This window comes from Megalops cyprinoides, chromosome 10 (genome assembly GCF_013368585.1).
Source record: "Megalops cyprinoides isolate fMegCyp1 chromosome 10, fMegCyp1.pri, whole genome shotgun sequence".
In the NCBI taxonomy this organism is placed as follows: Eukaryota; Metazoa; Chordata; class Actinopteri; order Elopiformes; family Megalopidae; genus Megalops; species Megalops cyprinoides.
Window position 1 is genome coordinate 32,424,382 of NC_050592.1, and position 16,923 is coordinate 32,441,304.

The 16,923-nt window shown below is 40.8% G+C and overlaps 2 protein-coding genes across 7 annotated transcripts in view; one reads left to right on the top strand and one right to left on the bottom strand.

The window, feature by feature from the left end:
• The window catches only part of LOC118784642 (low-density lipoprotein receptor class A domain-containing protein 4-like), a 53,005-nt gene extending 49,350 nt beyond the window's left edge, over positions 1-3,655 (top strand). For all 4 annotated transcript variants that reach the window (XM_036538987.1, XM_036538988.1, XM_036538990.1 and 1 more), the window contains one exon: positions 1,268-3,655. In XM_036538987.1, the coding sequence (XP_036394880.1) occupies positions 1,268-1,798 (531 nt within the window). In that variant the 3' untranslated portion in view covers positions 1,799-3,655. The remainder of the gene's footprint in view (positions 1-1,267) is intronic.
• A 4,088-nt stretch (positions 3,656-7,743) lies between these two features.
• fam210ab (family with sequence similarity 210 member Ab) lies at positions 7,744-13,343 on the bottom strand. Of its 3 annotated transcripts, none has more exons than XM_036539895.1 (5): positions 13,238-13,343; positions 12,704-12,742; positions 11,490-11,955; positions 10,430-10,541; positions 7,744-10,087 (listed from the first exon to the last, which is right to left on the bottom strand). In XM_036539895.1, exons 3-5 carry the CDS (start codon positions 11,921-11,923, stop codon positions 9,755-9,757), a joined length of 879 nt encoding a protein of 292 aa, XP_036395788.1. In that variant the 5' UTR covers positions 11,924-11,955; positions 12,704-12,742; positions 13,238-13,343; the 3' UTR covers positions 7,744-9,754. The 3 variants fall into 3 exon arrangements, with proteins under 3 accessions (XP_036395788.1, XP_036395790.1, XP_036395789.1); XM_036539897.1 differs by having other exon boundaries at positions 11,490-11,956; positions 12,674-12,742; XM_036539896.1 differs by having other exon boundaries at positions 12,671-12,742.
• Positions 13,344-16,923: the final 3,580 nt, after the last annotated feature.

A 16,923-nucleotide genomic window follows, 5' to 3' on the forward strand; every position in this document is an offset into this window, starting at 1 on the left:
CATTCAACTCGTTTGCGTTTATGTAAACGAGGTGACATTTAAGAGCATTCTGGAAATAACCTAATGCAAACTGTCAGTCGGGATTACACCCAAAGAGTAGTGGCAGAACTCACCATGTCGGTTAAGATTAACATTTACTTTGAAGAGAGCTTCAGCACAGTCAGTGCTGCAGAAGTCATTGAGTGTTAAATTATTTGCAAGAGTAGCCATGTCAGATGCCAAATGCTGCAATTTTACTGCAGCAAGCACTACAGTGCTGTGAACAGAGCTGAGGTTGCACAAATATGCACATAGTTCTTAGCTGTCACCTATATTTTGTCCAGTGTCATGTGAATGATGTGTGCATACTTTTTCTCTCTACTCTATTCTATAACATAAAACAAAACCAAATACAGTGAAATTGAGTAGTTGACTACGTCTTGTCGTATGACTCTAGCACGTTCAATGTATGGAACCTTTTGCAGAAGTTACATTAATATGAGAAGTGCTTCTGAAGTAAACAAGATCCATCTCCTAAGATCATACTGCACAACACATTGGAATTGAGTAAAATATGGTCTTAATAACTCTTCGGATTACACAGAAAATGTAAACAGGCATTTGTGTTAACCTGCCAAATATTAAAAGATACTGGATAGATTTTCTGGGCTCATTTCAAATGGTAAAGTAGTTAACTTTTGCTACATAGTCTTATTTCATAGTCTTATCAAGGGTTTTAATACAGCTTGAACCATCAGTGATACAAGTTTCTTTCTGTTCTATTGTGTTATCTTCAATTGCTAAAACCGTTCGTGTTTGATTCCAGAAGTAGAATTTCTGATGATTAACCATGTCCTTTTTTGAAAGTGTTACAAATGATTTGCTAAAGGAGAAGAGGTAAATGTAATGATACTTCCTGAAGCTGTTATCTTGCTTCACAACCAAGATTAATTCCTACCAAATAATGATCTGAAAAGAACCTGCTCTGATCCATGTCTGTGGTGACAAAAAGCCCTACAGTGTGGAAATGAAGTGAATTTAAGAGGTATTAAGAAGACTAAGATAAGATTCAGATTCTTTTTGCATTCTGGAGATGTTAGTTTTTATTCTTTGATGTTGCCGTCTCTGTCTGCAGAGGCTGCTTTTGCAGAGTGAAACTTAAACTCGCAGTGTGGTTTAAGCAGTCACAGGGCCTGGCCACTCCTGCTGTCAGATCAAGCTGTGGCAGTCTGAGTTTGTTCTGAAGTGTTTGCTAATGGCGTTTGCTTGTTCATTTGTCACCCTGCAGATAATGTACGCTCCACAGAGCAGGGAGAGGTTCACCGCCCCCTCGTTTATGCAAAGGGACAGATTCAGCCGATTCCAGCCCACGTACCCTTACGTGCAGCACGAGATCGACCTGCCGCCCACCATCTCTCTGTCAGACGGGGAGGAGCCGCCCCCCTACCAGGGGCCCTGCACCCTGCAGCTGAGGGACCCGGAGCAGCAGATGGAGCTGAACCGGGAGTCGGTCCGGGCCCCGCCCAACAGGACCATCTTCGACAGCGACCTCATCGACATGCACAGCGGTGGGGGGCCCCGCCCGCCCAGCAGCAACTCGGGCATCAGTGCCGCCAACTCCAGCAGCCACGGGCGCATGGAGGGGCCGCCGCCCACCTACAGCGAGGTCATGGGTCACTACCCCGGCTCCTCCTTCTTTCTTCACCAGCACAGCAATAATCCTTCCGCACAGAGGGCAGGAAGCAGAACGATCCAGCAGGGCAGCCCCGAAAGCACAATAGTTCCTGCCAAGGAGGCCCACCGGGACGACCTGGTGTGATAGGGGGAGGGGCTGTGCTCACTGGGTCCGCCCCCTGCCCCTCCCTCTCCCCGCCCCACCACACAAGGGGGTGTGGTCTCTTTCTCGACACTCCCATGCACAACTGAATATCAACCTTCGCTACAATGACAACAACAAAACGAGAGAAGAGAGGAACCAATATATAAAACAAATTTGAATTCATATTGCTCGAACTCAAGGGGGAGGGGGGGGTGTACGCACTGCGTGGTGTTTTTGGCTTAGTAGCTATCTTATTTTTTTGTATTCTTTCCTTCATAAGAGAAAAAAATGATTATTAGCACAGATTCAAAGGGTTTTTTCTCCCCCTGCCCCCGAAGGACTATACTGGTCATGGGATTGAGGTTTTTTTTTTTAAGACCGGAATCTGTGCACAAGCAAGATTTAACACCAATTGAAATCCAAATCTGAGTGCCAAGATTCACACGTGGAAGTTAATGTTGGGATTTGACTTGTTAAACATTCAAAAGAAAAGTTATCTAAAGTTGCACTATCTTATTGTTTAAAGAGAAGAGGGAAATGCTCTATGTGATTTTTATTTGTGTGTGTATTGTCCTTTCATCCGTGGATTGATTATCGGCTCCAAAGGTATTTTACAGTGGGAGCAATAGGGGGGGTCTGTTCTTTTCATTGAAAACACAAGAAATACTTGGATCCAGCCTACAGTCCTCATGACTCTAACCACCACAGGGACATACAGGAGAGTATGTGTACTTGTCACATTCACCTACACTTAGAGAGACCATTTTAAAGAGTCTGTCCTCAGTCTGTTGGATGGGTGGTCTTTAAAACATTGTGGTTCCTTTTAAGAGCTGAGGTTTTGTTAACTTTGACTTACAGTATATTTGCCAACATGGAAGAGGAGGTGTCTGGCTTGTCCATGCAAATTGGCCTTTCATAAAATTTCATTTTTGCTCAACTTTTAAAATTATTATTTAAAACAAAAGTGAAAGGAAAGTCTCTTTTCAGTATGCCTTCTACCCATGGATGGAGGGTCAGTGTAAAATTTTGTAACCATAGTTAGTGTAAAAACCGGGATTTGGTTTTGATTAGTGGCCACCCTGAATTTACTGAAAGAGGTTTTAGCTTTCTACGAAATAGTGACCAAAAAAATGTGTGTGTATCTACACACAATTTTTGTCCAATCTTCCATGGGGAGAAGGTAAATGATTTTGAGACCTGTCTGACTGAAACTCGCAGACCCTCTGTTGGTTCCCTCCCCATTGCCCATGTCTGAAACGGCCGTCGCGCACACAGGTGCCAGTGAATTGGACCCCCTTTTCCCTCCATCCAGCAGACCGAGACAGGCGATTTCTCGGTCGCTTCCACGTTCTCTGCGCCTGGCTTTCTCTCTCCGTTATAAAAGAACGCCTACATCGCACAGTTCAGTTCAGTTCAGCCGATACACACTCGCTTTTGAAACCGCAGAACGAAAGGATGGGGGATTAAAAGATGCATTTAAAAAAGCTTAAAATCCTTCTTCGCACTTCCGAACGGCGCGTGTGAAGATCTTTCTTGGTCTGTGTGTCAGTGTTACCATTTTTTTTTTGTAACTGTGGTGAAGTAAGGGCTATGTCGAGGGTCCTTGGATTACCTTCTTTGCCTAGCCTTTCCCTTTGCGCGTTGTTGCCTTCTCCTCTGCTCTTGCTTGCGTCACTCGGCCGCGTTAAGCCAACCCCAGCTTCCCACCGCGTTTAAGCCCTGCGAGTCCCAGTGCAGCAAAGCGAGTCCCGGCGAAGCAGAGCTCTCGGATCCCTTTAAAAAAAAGTCGAGCGGAGCCCTTGACGAGCTGTTTCCTGGTGCCTTCATACCGCGTGTGTGGGCCCGGGACCCCCCCCCCCCCCCGAAAGAAACGCTCATAGGTGCCGCTTACGAGCATCTAGCTTTCAGTAGAATTGTCGCCTTTTTTGTTTCTTTGTTTTTTTTTTCTCTCTCTCGCAGGTGTCCTGTGTTGGCCTTCATCGATCAACCGCGGTGTTTTCTATATTGCTGTTTCATATTTACCTGTCTGGAGAAGTGGAGAGCTGAAACACGATCCGGCGAGGTGATTGTTACAGTGTCCCCACCTCTCCAGCTGTTCACTGACCACTCATGCTAAGCGGTAGGCTGTTAGTGGCTGCGTTTTGGTGCTTGTAGTAAACGCTTCTGTAAATAACACAATTACAAGTGATGATGCAGAGCCGTTTTGAAGGGAACCTCCTTAGCATTCAATAGGGGCAGCTTTGAGGATCATCTGTGGAAGACATCTCGAAGGAAAGGTCATGCCTTGTAGTCTTAAATTGCACTCAGTTGAGCACGGTCTGTCAGCTCAACGTCGCAGGTCCATTTGTATCGCAGCATCAGAACGTGGAAAGTGACCTACGGCAGTTATGTTATCAATATATCAGTATTTTGACAACGCAACGGTACTCGTTTGATCTCAATAGGGGTTTTTCTTTTTGAAGGGATGTCGGGTTTTATCGCTGTAAAGGGCGAAGCCGCGCTTTGTGCTCGGGCTGGAAAACATTAACAAGCTTCCCCCAGGCTAGACTTTACTTTCACGAGTGTTCGGTGGAAGAATGAAGAAAATTGTGTTGTTCCTGTTTTTTTTGTCGAGCGACCTGGATCCCAGACGCGGAGATGAAAGCCTTCCGTCGCTTTTGATGCCGATGTACTCCCCGTTCTGATCGGCTCCGTCGTAGACCGGTTCTTTTTTTTTGTCGTTTCTATATCGCTGCTGCTATTGCTGCTGCTACTGCTGCTGCTGCTGTCGTCTGTAGTTCTCCCCCCACGTGTGCTTCCCTATATAACCTGTCACGTGATAGATCATTATTTACTGTAAGATGCGGCTGTTTTCCTTTGTGCTTTTCCTTGTTTGTTGTTTTGTTTTGTTTTCTTTTTAGCTCGTTTCTGTCGTACCTAGCTAACGAGGAGGAAAAAAAAATATGTTTTTGACGAGGATGTTTGCATGTTACTATTATGTGAGCAAATAAGGTGCCTAATGTTCATGTTTGAGCAGATATAGGAACCCACTTGCACTCAAAAGCTCCCACCTTTGCCGTGCCTCACTTCCAACGGTGCTTTCTTCAGTAGTCTGTCTCTTTATGTTTATTTGTAAGGTGCTGTATATAACTTGAATATATTATGCACATATCCTACCCAATGGGTAGAAACCACAAAAAAGACATTGTTAATAATGTAATATAATGTATAGATATAAAAAAGAGAAAATTTTAACACGGCGGCATCAAATTTGTGAATGCCCAAAAATGTGCTTTGTCTTTTTGTAAACATGGAAAAGGTTTGCAAAGTAATGCTTAAATATGATTTCAAAAACGACTACAAATTACTACTTATATTATTTTCCTATAAATAATAATCTGTTATGGTTAGGCTGAAACAAATGTTCTGAATTTAGAAAGTTGTTGAACAGAATGATTAGTTGCTTGTTTTTTTTGTTTTTTTTTCTTAAGGAAAATAATTATCTTTACCATAACACTTACAATGTGTTCTAGTGACACTCATTTGGTTGGACCAGTATTAAACACATTTAACCAGAGCAATGTCAGTTACTGTTATATCCACCCCCATAGGATGACATTAAAATGCATAGGATGCAAATGCAAAGCTAAGAATTCTGCTTTGTAAACCACAAATGGATGCAGAGAGATTTTAACAAGATCAGTCTCTGTCTTAAAAACAAAAAGTTCAACACATTGAAATTACTGATGGATGTCCGATTGACAGTGTCACTGAGACTACTCAAAGTTTACTCTGACAAACTAATCTTTCGGCGAATTTGACAAAACAAGTTTAGACTTTAAAGTTGGTATGCTAAAACAAAGTGAACAATACTCCCCCAACTATTTATGGACCCCTGAACATGTGGTCCTGTATAGCTTAGTGGATTTTAACAAGAGTGTTACTGTTCAGACATACACTTGGTGTCAACCATCTTGTGGAGTAGCTCTGAGGTGTGGTCAGGCTCGCCAAAACTAGTTGATCGCAGCCATTGGCCATCTCCCAGAATGCCGAGCAGCAGAGTTCACATGCATTGGCACACCCAGCTGTGGTTCAGTAGTCCAGACGATTTTGATGAAACCCAAGGAACGTTCAGGCCTTTATGTTACAGAATGTATGGCTTGGTTTCCATAGCTCATTTCAACCAAGTGAGGCCTAAGAAGCCACATTTGTCCACAGTTTACGAACGGATTAACCGAGACCTACACGCTTGACCACACTTATGCAAAGTCAGTGATTCAAGGGCGATACATATGTGTGCTTTTCAGTCTCCATTAATCCTCAAGCAAAGCAGTATATATACATATATATTATTATTTTTTTGTTTTGTTAGAGAAGCACATTTGAGACATCTCGCCTTTTGATTAGAACAGGGTGAAGAGCTATGCTTTCCACCACAGTGAGAAGTATTAACCAACCAAAAAAAAGAATGGGAGGATAATGCAGTGAAGTAAATTGTCATATGGTCTTTCTCTATATTTTATACATAATCAGTGTATGTGGTATATAGGAAAAAAGCATTTTAATTGCAGTCATTTATTTATATACTAAGACTCCACTGTACAATAACCGTTGCGCATGTTCACTCTAATCTCTAGGTAATGTACATAGCAAAGCCTTCTTTTTTTTCAAAGCATTAAGCAAGTGGCAATTGTGTAGTTTTGAGAGATCTATTGTAATTCTTGTTCAAGCCACAGGCTGTACTTTTTATTTTTACCTGCACTAGCTTGAAGAACTAACTTGGGCTCTGACTGACTTTCTTCAGCGCGTTCCTCTATCCAGTTATTACCAGAAGTCTGTACACAACTGCTGATGGTAGCTGTCTCTAAATGTTCCGTTCTTGGAAAAAAAAAATAAAACAAAAACAAAAAAAAAAACAAACGTCACACCAGTTCTGGATCTTCAGTCTTGAGAGTTATCACAGCACTACTTCCGTCATGGACTTTAACATTTGTTTGCTTTATTTACAAAATGAATTCATACATACATATATGTACATATATATACATACATATATAACTACACATGCGGTATGTATGTGCATATATTATGTATATGTATATATGTATGTATATATACATACAAAATTAAAACTTGTGTATTTTGCCTCTTTTTATTTAAGCAATTGTGATGTAATAGGTTTTAGGCCTAAGGTCTGTTATTGCAATACTTTTACAGAAAAAAAATCAAAAAATGTTGCTCTAAGTGCTGTTGTAGTCAAAGATTTTATGCTTGTACTTATGCTGTGGTCAAACTACAGCGGAATTATTAAAACTTTAAAAAGAAATTGATGTTGATTTGTGTGGGTTTTTTTTTTTTTTAGGGGGGGGTGCGATCGTTTTCCTCGGCCAGATATGGAGTCAATGGACTCTTTCTTGTGCGATCCAGGGGGTGATTCTTATATAACATACATATAAGATATGTTGTTGTGAAATACATCACATGAAGGCCTAAAAAGGCTAATCCATATGAGTGGAGTGCTCAGAGCATGTGGGAAAACAAGCCAACCACTTTTCCAGTGTTTTAAATGGCAGAGAGAGGCCTGCCAGACAGAACTGGTAAGTACAACCTAGCATTGGAAATGTTTAGCAAATGCACAAGGGCTACATTAAATGCAAAGTGCTCATGCAAATATGAAAGTAATCTTATGAGTAGCCCCAAGCTACAGAGTGTTATTCCTGAGGGACCTAAAACAACCCAAATGGGTGTTGCGGAATGGGGCACATGCACCAGCTGCCTTAAAATGCCATGCCCTGGGATGTTGTACTGTATGAGCTGACATACAAGAGGACAGGAAGGATGTTTATATCTGGAGTTATCTGCCTATCCTCCACCAGGCATTGCCACAGTGCTGCACTGTTCACTCCTTACTGCTTTACAGTTACTAAGTATGAATAAAACAAAATCGACAGTGTATATTTCCCATTTTCTTTTATTTCCCTGGTTGAATCTTGGGACCATTTGCAGTTTGATCACATTCTACTGTATACATATTGTTATATGGCAATTTTACAGAAACCTGAGACAAATGTGATGTGCCAAACTAATATTGTTTTTCCAGGTGAAATGTAATGGAGAAAAGCCAGGACTGGTGGAACCTCCCAGTATATCTAACACAGCACGTTTGGCACTGTTAAGTCAAAATAGATACACCTCAACTCTTGGGCACAAAGGAGGACTTGGCGGTCCCCCTGTATCTCCTAAGATAATCTCCCTTGCTGATAGGACAAATTTTAGTCAAAACCCGTGATATTCTACACCTATGAACTGAACGCTATGTCAAAGGGGCTGCAAGTTTCCCTTTCTAGTATCAAATTGTTGAAACATGTATCAGAAGCATTCACCTGCATTTACCCCGCTCCGCTAATCAAAGGCAAGAACTGCATTAAGTTAATTGGTTTGATGGATTTCGGTCTCTAATAGTTGTACCATGTTTTAATAGCATTGCTGCACAACTCTGAACCAGAGTCAGATGGGACCTTAGTTCTTATATTACCCCATGAGGCACTGCGGTTGGTACTTTTCAGCCAACTCTACCATGCTAGACTTCTATAATCAATCATAAATTATTCCAAGTTTCATCATTCAAAATCAGTCATGCATTAGGCTATATTTATGTTTGTAGGTCTTACAGCACACTATTCAAAATCAGTACATTTTGAGTAGATAATACTCTATTGCTTGACCGCGTAGCATTAAGGACGGAGAGTTTCACCTCTTGGCTGCAGGTGTAAACCACAAACGGTGAGATTCATAACACGTTTATAATCTGACATACCCATCCCACAGGCACACCTAGTTGACTGAATATGCCTATGGGACCATCCTTCAGAAGAGGTGGTTCAGCTACCCAAATGTGCTTTTTCTATTTAAGTCTCTAAACATTATAGGGGAATTCCACCTAAACTGTCAGCCCCAAGAATTTTACCAGATGGATACTTCCAAAGAAGGGTACCATCTCCATTTACTACAGTAACGAGTCTGAGAGGGTCTCCTTGTGATGCAGGAAACTAAAATATTATCCTCAAGTCACTGGATTTTTCCCATAAAAGACATCACATCAACTGCTCTTAAGGTAAGAAACAACATCCATTTTTCAAGTTCAGGTGGGAATTCCCCTAAACATCTTGCCATTTTGTACAATTATTACAATCATGGCCTTGAAACCCAATCACAGCTGTTCAGTGCAATTATCAATTTGCATCCAAATGCAAATTAAGTACACCATCATGGACACATTTTGTTACAGAATGAATTAGGCATACTATGATTCTCAAACAAAGCAAAAATATATTAGCTTCGAAGAAGGCCATATAAATACTTCAGAGAAAATACAATTTTAAAACAACTCTGTCTTTAAACATTGAAGAAAGATGGCAGCTCTAGCCTTAAAAATAGGCCTCAGTGGTCTAAGCAGAGATTGATTTTAACGCTGGTATTCGACTAGCATTTATTGCCCACAGCTAAGTGCTTTCAAGGACCATCATAAGAACTCCCTTATGAATTGTGAAGTGTAGCAGTGTGGGTAAAAATACATGAACAACCAGCAGTCATATGATGTTATTATCACCTTTCAGCTTTTTTGCTGCGGAATTTCAGAACAAAGTGATATGACTAAGATACATGAAACACCAAAAAGACTATTTTGAAATGGAACAATATTACATCACCTCTTGGACAGATTACTGTGCATTATCCTTCTGCCCCCAAACTGTAATAGAAACCTTTTGAGTTTTTTTCACTATGGCAGGCTCTGGATAATTGCATGTGCTCAGGATTTCTGTGGCATTACGCAGTAAACCAGAGTATGCATATAACAGGAGGAAGTAAACTCAGTGGGATTAGAACGGGACTAGGCACATACAATTCAATGAGACAGGCTGTGCAATAATCTGAAATGCAATTACAGTGAGTTAAGTGTGTTGTTGTAAACTAAATCTACTCTGCTTTTTTTCGGAAAGACACTTTGTCTTTGGTTTCCTGCAGTTTTTCAGTGATCTTGTCCTTTGTTTCTTCCATTCTCTCAGAGAGGCGTTCTTTGGTCTCCTCCATCCTGCCTGAGAGAAGCTCTCTCGTCTCCTCCATCTTTTCCGAAAACCTTTCTTTTGTCTCTTCCATCTTTTCTGTCAGGCGCTCCCTGGTCTCCTCCATTTTGTCCTGAAAGTACTCCTTCACTGGGGGCGGAGTAGATAAGTAGCCATGCTTGCGGAGGTACTTCACTGTGAAAGATGTTCCACCCAAGGTCACAGTGTACCTGGCCGGTGTTGCAATCTTCAAAAAATATACGCAAAGAAAAAAAATGCAATTTGGGGTAGCAAGACTTGTGAATGAATGATGTACAAAAAGTAACCAGTTTATGGTGAGGTAGGGACTAGTCAATTATTTAGTTCTTTTTCCAAGCAGAAAATTTCACACAAGACAAATATACAACATTACATTTCATTACATGCATTTAGCAGACGCTCTTCTCCAGGGCGACTTCCATCACAACAGAACATAACAACCAAATACTTCCAGTGAGTTTTTGCTTCTTCATGCAACCACTGAATTCATGGACCCTAGATCAGTTTTGGTTTCAAAGCAAGAGTTCCCGAGGCCCTTCACTGTACTTACCTTGTACATGGCATAGGCAGTGAGGGCGTAGCCACTCTGAGAATCTTTCAGTAGGCCAACTAAGCTTTCAGGTAAGCCTATAAACTCCAGGAAAGGGACCACATTCACCCCCCTAGAGAAAACAATACAAAAAAAGACTTAACATGTACAGGTGAATGACACAAAGAATGGCCAGAGGCAAAGAAAAATGGCGAAGACTAAGGAGCCCCAATGGCTACATTTTTTAACAAAGGTAAGGATGAAACATGTCATTCAAACATAACTTAAATAAATACTCAAAAAATTATGCGCATGCGTAAAGCATCACATGTGCATGATTTTGGCATGCGGACTTGGATTCATTTCATACTCCAATGTTCCTCCCCAGATTAAATAATATCATGTAGCATACAAATAATTGAAGATTATATGATATACAATGTAATAATGTGTGAAACGCAACTACTTTTTGTTTAATCATATTTATACAAAAAGAAGTATAATAAATAATAGTACATATTACAATGAACTGCCTAAATTAAGGGTGATGTTGCAAAAAATAGATGTACTAAAACAATGTTAGGGTGAGGAAAAAAAACATCCAGCATAAACTGGCAGCAATTTTGTAATGTGACGGGGTTACCTCTCTGCTTATTCACTGTAGTGTCATTCTATGTGAAACACAACCAACTTTGGCAGACTGACCATCCTTGAAAGCCTATGTGTACACAATCATGGTACTTTTACAATACATGGCACTTTTAAAATAATCTTAATTATATTTAAATTGAGAAAAATTAATATTACATTCATTATGCCTTATGTATTACATACATAATATATGACCTTAAGGACCAAAAAGGGTAAGTGCACACCAGCAACTGCATCTTTTGTGGATCAAAAACTACAATGTTACTCCAGACTTCTGGGGAGGTATGGAAATGGCAAAACAATTGCTTGCTTGCCTATGTTTCAATGTCTGCTGAAGTCAGACCCATTTCACACGGAGAAGCTCTAAACAAACTAACACTAGCACAAGGGGAATGAAAACCTTACAAGAGAAGATAGACGCCACACTTACTTCATGGCACTGTAATAAAACGTGCCGAACCACACGGAGGAGGTCACGAGATGCACTGGGATCATGACTTTGCCATACTGTTTAAAGGTCTTTTTGAACCTTTGGAAGAGGCCGATGGATTTGTCCTGTAGCGGGTCGGCCTCTGGGGGGTTCTCTAGGGCTGCCCCATGTGCCTGCCCTGGGTCCGCTGCGTACTGCGGGTCGGTGCCAGCCTGGCTCTGGGGAGGGGCGAGCTGAGTCTCCTCTTCTGCGCTGGGCTTGCGTGGCTCAACGGCCCTCGCAGCCACCGAGGTGCTCACCCAGCGGGGGCAGAGGGCTGCTCCCCCTGTGCACCGCACCCCTGCGGGGAGGGTGGCGCTCAGCGCTGGGCCCAGTAGCAGGCGCCGCAGTGCGCCCACCTGCTGCATGGCCCTCTGGGACAGGACACGCAGCATATCCTCCTGCCTCTCACTTCCGCCTGCAGTCCCTGCAAATGGAGTCAGAGCCGGCGTTCACCACATCACAAACCACACTTTCACCATCAGCGTGCACTGCCTCATCTAAGTTGTATTGTGGGGCTAAGGAATAAGCACATGCACACACAGTAACAAACACAGATGCAGGGTAGCAGAACAGACTGCAAGGGGATGAGAACAAGGCACCACACACTGCTCCCAAGTGACTTGTAGCAAAACGTGGGATGCTTTGTACTCAGATGGCTTTCATCAAGTTGCTGAAGTCAATGTAGGTTGAAACACTGTTTTCTGTGATAAGTCACTTGTCATAAAGGCATTTAAAATGCGCAGGTGGGTCCTGTTACCGAAACTGTGGCACCATGGTGGAACTGCACATCATACAACTACCGCAGGAGCTCATGCATTGCTGAATACATGTGTTGTTTTGGCCACTAGTTGTCCTTAAAAACAGGCCAAAAGGTTGTTTCAGGGCAAGCATGCAGATTAGGCTCTTCCGACCGCAGAGAACAATATCTGCTCAGAATTCCAACCATGTTCCTCCCATGATGCCTTCTGCACTGTGTAGCCTTTACTGTCAGCTTTTAAATAATGTATATGCTTATTAATGTCAACGACGAATATTACGTAGCCGCATGTTGTTCAGCGAATATATAAGTCAGCAATACTAAACCAGCAGCAGGAAAAGACTCAACCTTTAGGCTTTTGTGTAAAAACAAACGAACTAACCACAGTGTCAGCTTTAAAAGAGCAGCAGGTTACCTCAGCTGAAGGAATTGCTCAAAGCCATAGGAGTAGAAGCTGTGAAGAAAAACACAACATTCTCAATAAACATAAAGCGTCACTCACGTAGCTAGCTACAGTAGGATTAAAAAGACGTTAATGGACGTTAGTTATGTAGGTAGCAAACCCGCTGAAAGGGCAATACATCAGCAACCATGTTTAGCTATAAAGCCGTTACAGATACAGATGCTAAGGCTAAACCAGGTATTTCTGAAAAAGTTAGATATACAAGCCAGACAGTACCACCTAGCGAAGTGACAAAATATAGACAGAACAGCTTCCAAGCCCGCTGAGTACTTTTTCTTAAGAAACGTGTACTACAAGACTAGCTACCTACACTTCCCATTAGAACACTGTGTCCAGTTTTAGAAACAGTTAAGGCCCAGTCCTGAGCTAGCTAGTTGCCCTGCTAACTGGCCATGCTAATCTGAGCGAGACAGACCTGTTCCCCCGATCTATTCTAGATCGCAGCCCAAAGCATTTCCCCATCCGAAAACGCATCGGTATACATACATTCAAATATGGCAAACAGGGTCTGCTATGACAATGAAACATTTCATGTGAAGTTGTGCGATAACCATGCATGTCCCCTCTGTCATTCAGACTACAGTATGGCAGGGACTTCACCCCACATGGCACCTGAACTCGCGTGGTGTTATGGGAATAGTAGTGCACATAGTCACAAACTTCGTCCGAATTATTCATGTTCTAACTACACTTCCCACTGATGACATCGAAGACAGTACTTTTGTACTATATTCCAAGAAAAAGGAAGGGTACAGGAAGTAGAATAAACTGATCTGTTTGCGTTACGTTTCTTAGATGGATGCGGAAGCAGTGGCGGGAAATTCAAATGAGATTTCATTTTTCCACTTTCTCTACCTTGATACGATAATTACCATATTAGCTAAATAGGTACCAATGTTAGACGAGGATCTCACTGGCGGCTTCGGTATTGGCTAGCTAGCAAGCAGTCTACCAAAAATAAAGACGTTACATCAAAGACAGTATTTTGGGCTGATAGCTAGACAAACTGAGCAAAATCATAATAATAATTACATTCAACCTTATGAATTTGAATTTTCACAATAGCCGAAACCAGTACAATATTGGAAAGTAAAATGTATTACATTAAGGGCAAATCATCTAAATAATTCTTTTCCGGAACAGAACTATTTGTAAACAACGTGACACTGAATTGATTATCTTATTCCAGTCCTGCTTCAGCATCTGTATATTGACAGTACTGCTTGATGTGTGGTGTTGATATTTTTCTTATGGAAATGGTACTGGAGGCAGGTCAGAGTAAGTTTCAGCTGGAATATTTGTGTTTATGTTTTCAGAGTTTTGACACTTCGGAGTTTATGTAGGTGCCTAATTTTGAAATTATATGTGTCGTCTCTTTACTTTTTATTCAGACTGTTTGTATTAATATCGAAATGTTCATGTCCAGGTTTTGGACACCCACTAACAAGGAAATTCAAAATTGTTTGCCCCCGTGAGCTGAGTGGTCGGATTTTTTGTACTTGATTGAGGATCACCTTGTTTTACTCCAGTGTGCCATTTTGTCATTTACCGCAACATTTTCTCTGAAGTGAAAATGTAATTTATACCAGCAGATGGCGCTCCCGACTAGCTTTCGAAAAGGTGAGGCAAACCTCTGAAAAGTGGTGATCTTCATACGTCGAACGGATAATAAGAGCGACATTTATAAGATTATGTTTGTGACTCTTTAAATCTGATAACAGATTTAAAGTATGACATTAAGTCTTTGGGACAATGCACATGGTAAGAAAGGCTTCAATATAATCAAATGAAAAGAGATACACTGCTGTAAAACATGAATTCTGCAGTTCAAAAATTTGTATTTTTATTATGTTTTTATTGTAATGTGCCAGTTCTGGGAATCTTGTGCAGCTGTTTCTTTGGATGAAGCCACCTCCTTAGTGCAACTTCATATACACATACAGTTGTGAGAAAAAGTTTGTGAACTCTTTGGAATTATCTGCATTTTGGCATTCATTGCTCCCAAAATGTGGTCTGATCTTTATCTAAGTCAAAATGATAGATAAACACAATTAATTAAATAAATTACACAAACAATTGCAATTTTTCATGTCTTTATTAAGCACACTGTTTAAACATTCACAGTCTAGGCTGGAAAAAGTATGTGAACGGAATGCATGTAATTCTACAGGGTTCACAAACTTTTTCTCACATCTATATACAGAGTATAGACAAAGTAATGGAAATACCAAATAAAAAGGGGACTTGTATTTAGAAATACCTAAATCAAAATTTAGAAATTTTAATGTGTGATCTTGTGAATTAAAATTAGAGATCTAACAGATTTTGAAAGAGCTCAGATCGTTAGGGCCTGGTTAATGTGACAGTTAAATATCATGATGACACATGCAAAAAAAAAAAAGACATTAGGAAGCATTAGGAAAGAGGAACAGTGGTCACAAACTAAAACTCACTAGCAGGGATAGACAGGTGCTTAACGGGATAGTTGCTAAAAAAGCCACAAAACAGTGGCCTCAAACATGACCACATAACTGAATTGACATCCCCATGACCTCAATAGAAACTTTATTTCATGGGCTTCACAAACCTGATATGTATGGTAGAGCTGCCATTCGGAAACATCTTGTAACCAAGTATGCAACGATGTATAACCTGGTGTAATCACCACAAAACCCAAACTTCTGAGCAGTGGAAGAAAGTAATACACTCTAAAATAATATACTCTTTTACTCTTTTTCCTACATCTAGACAGGTTTGTGTTTGGGAGAAAGACAAAGGAATCCCTCAACCTACATTGCTTATTCGCAGCTGTTAAACACGGTGGTGGATCTGGTATGGCAGGGGCAGCCACCTCGTGGGGGTCTTTGGGTCCACTTGTAGAATAGTAGAGTAGTAGAATTACAACCAAGGGATACAAAGACATTTTAGGCAATCAGGTGCACCATATGGTGCAGGCATTGTTTCCTCAAGATGTTCCCATATTGCAAGACCATATCACCCCCATATACACTACTAAAAGGATTCAAGAGTGGTTGCATGAACACCAGGAGGAAGTCATACACCTTCCATGGACTCCCAAATCACCAGGTCTGAACATCATTGAACCTTCTTGGGAGGTTCTGGAAGAGTGTGGAGTACATTTCTACCTCCTTCATCACTCAAAGACTAGAGGTTTTTCTTCTTGGAGATCCCATTAGAAACAAAAAACTTGTATTACAGCATTCAAAGACTGAAGCTGTTCAGAAGGTAGCCCATCTCCTTATGAGTTAGTAAATATTCATACATTGTTTGGTAAATCCATTATTTTGTCTACCACCTGTATATAAATATATGTGATGAATGATGAATTATTTTCTTTGGGTGGATTGGGAACCTTTGAGCCTGGTGGAGAGTATTTTTCTGATGCTTTCAGTATTTGAAAATTTTAAAGGATTTTTTTTTATTATTATTTAGGTGTCAGTCAGCTCACTGGATGTTTTTTTTTTTTTACTTGGAGTCTTATTTTTCACCTAGCTTAAAAACATTCTTTCTGCACTTATATGCAACATTTTAGCCATGTTACACTCTGCGCTTGGTCCTTTTTGATGGTATTAGTGTCAGATCAGGTTTTTGTCCAGAGGTTTCCTAATTCAAAACACTGCAGTGATATTAGTAGAAGGGTGAGTTTAAACCTCTTTTACTGGATGTCCCACAGAGTCAATCATGTATACATCTTGCCTTCTTTCTCACCTTCATGAAGGTTTCTGGAGGTTATCAGATCATTGCTTAGAAATCCACAAAGAAATTGTTGTAAAAAAAGTGCTGTAAAAAAACATAATCTACTGTTGGCAGTGTGGACATTTGATGTTCTGGCACATGGAGATTTGTGAATTTGACCAATGATGTTATTGTCAAGGTCAATCAATGCAAATGACTGTAATTTCCACACAGTAATGGGTCTTAGCCCTTTTTTAAATCTATAAATGTAATCGCTGAGTCTTTCAATATGGTGGAGAAAGATAGCTGAGATGGACAGGCTGTCAGGTGAAATTATCTGGTGTAGCCCTCTGCTCCGCTGTTATTTATTTTTCTCAAGAAAGGATCAAAGGCATTACTTATTTTTTCAGTAGTTATTGATTGTTTGGATGATCTTTCTTCTTCTTACAAAATGCAAAGTAATTGGAGGTCCTTGA

Coding starts and splice junctions, on each gene's coding strand:
- fam210ab (XM_036539895.1), bottom strand. CDS start 11,923: ATGCTGCGTGTCCTGTCCCAGAGGGCCATGCAGCAGGTGGGCGCACTG. Junction 10,542..11,489: donor TTTTATTACAGTGCCATGAA/GTAAGTGTGGCG, acceptor TGTTTTCTCTAG/GGGGGTGAATGTGGTCCCTT. Junction 10,088..10,429: donor CTGCCTATGCCATGTACAAG/GTAAGTACAGTG, acceptor TATTTTTTGAAG/ATTGCAACACCGGCCAGGTA.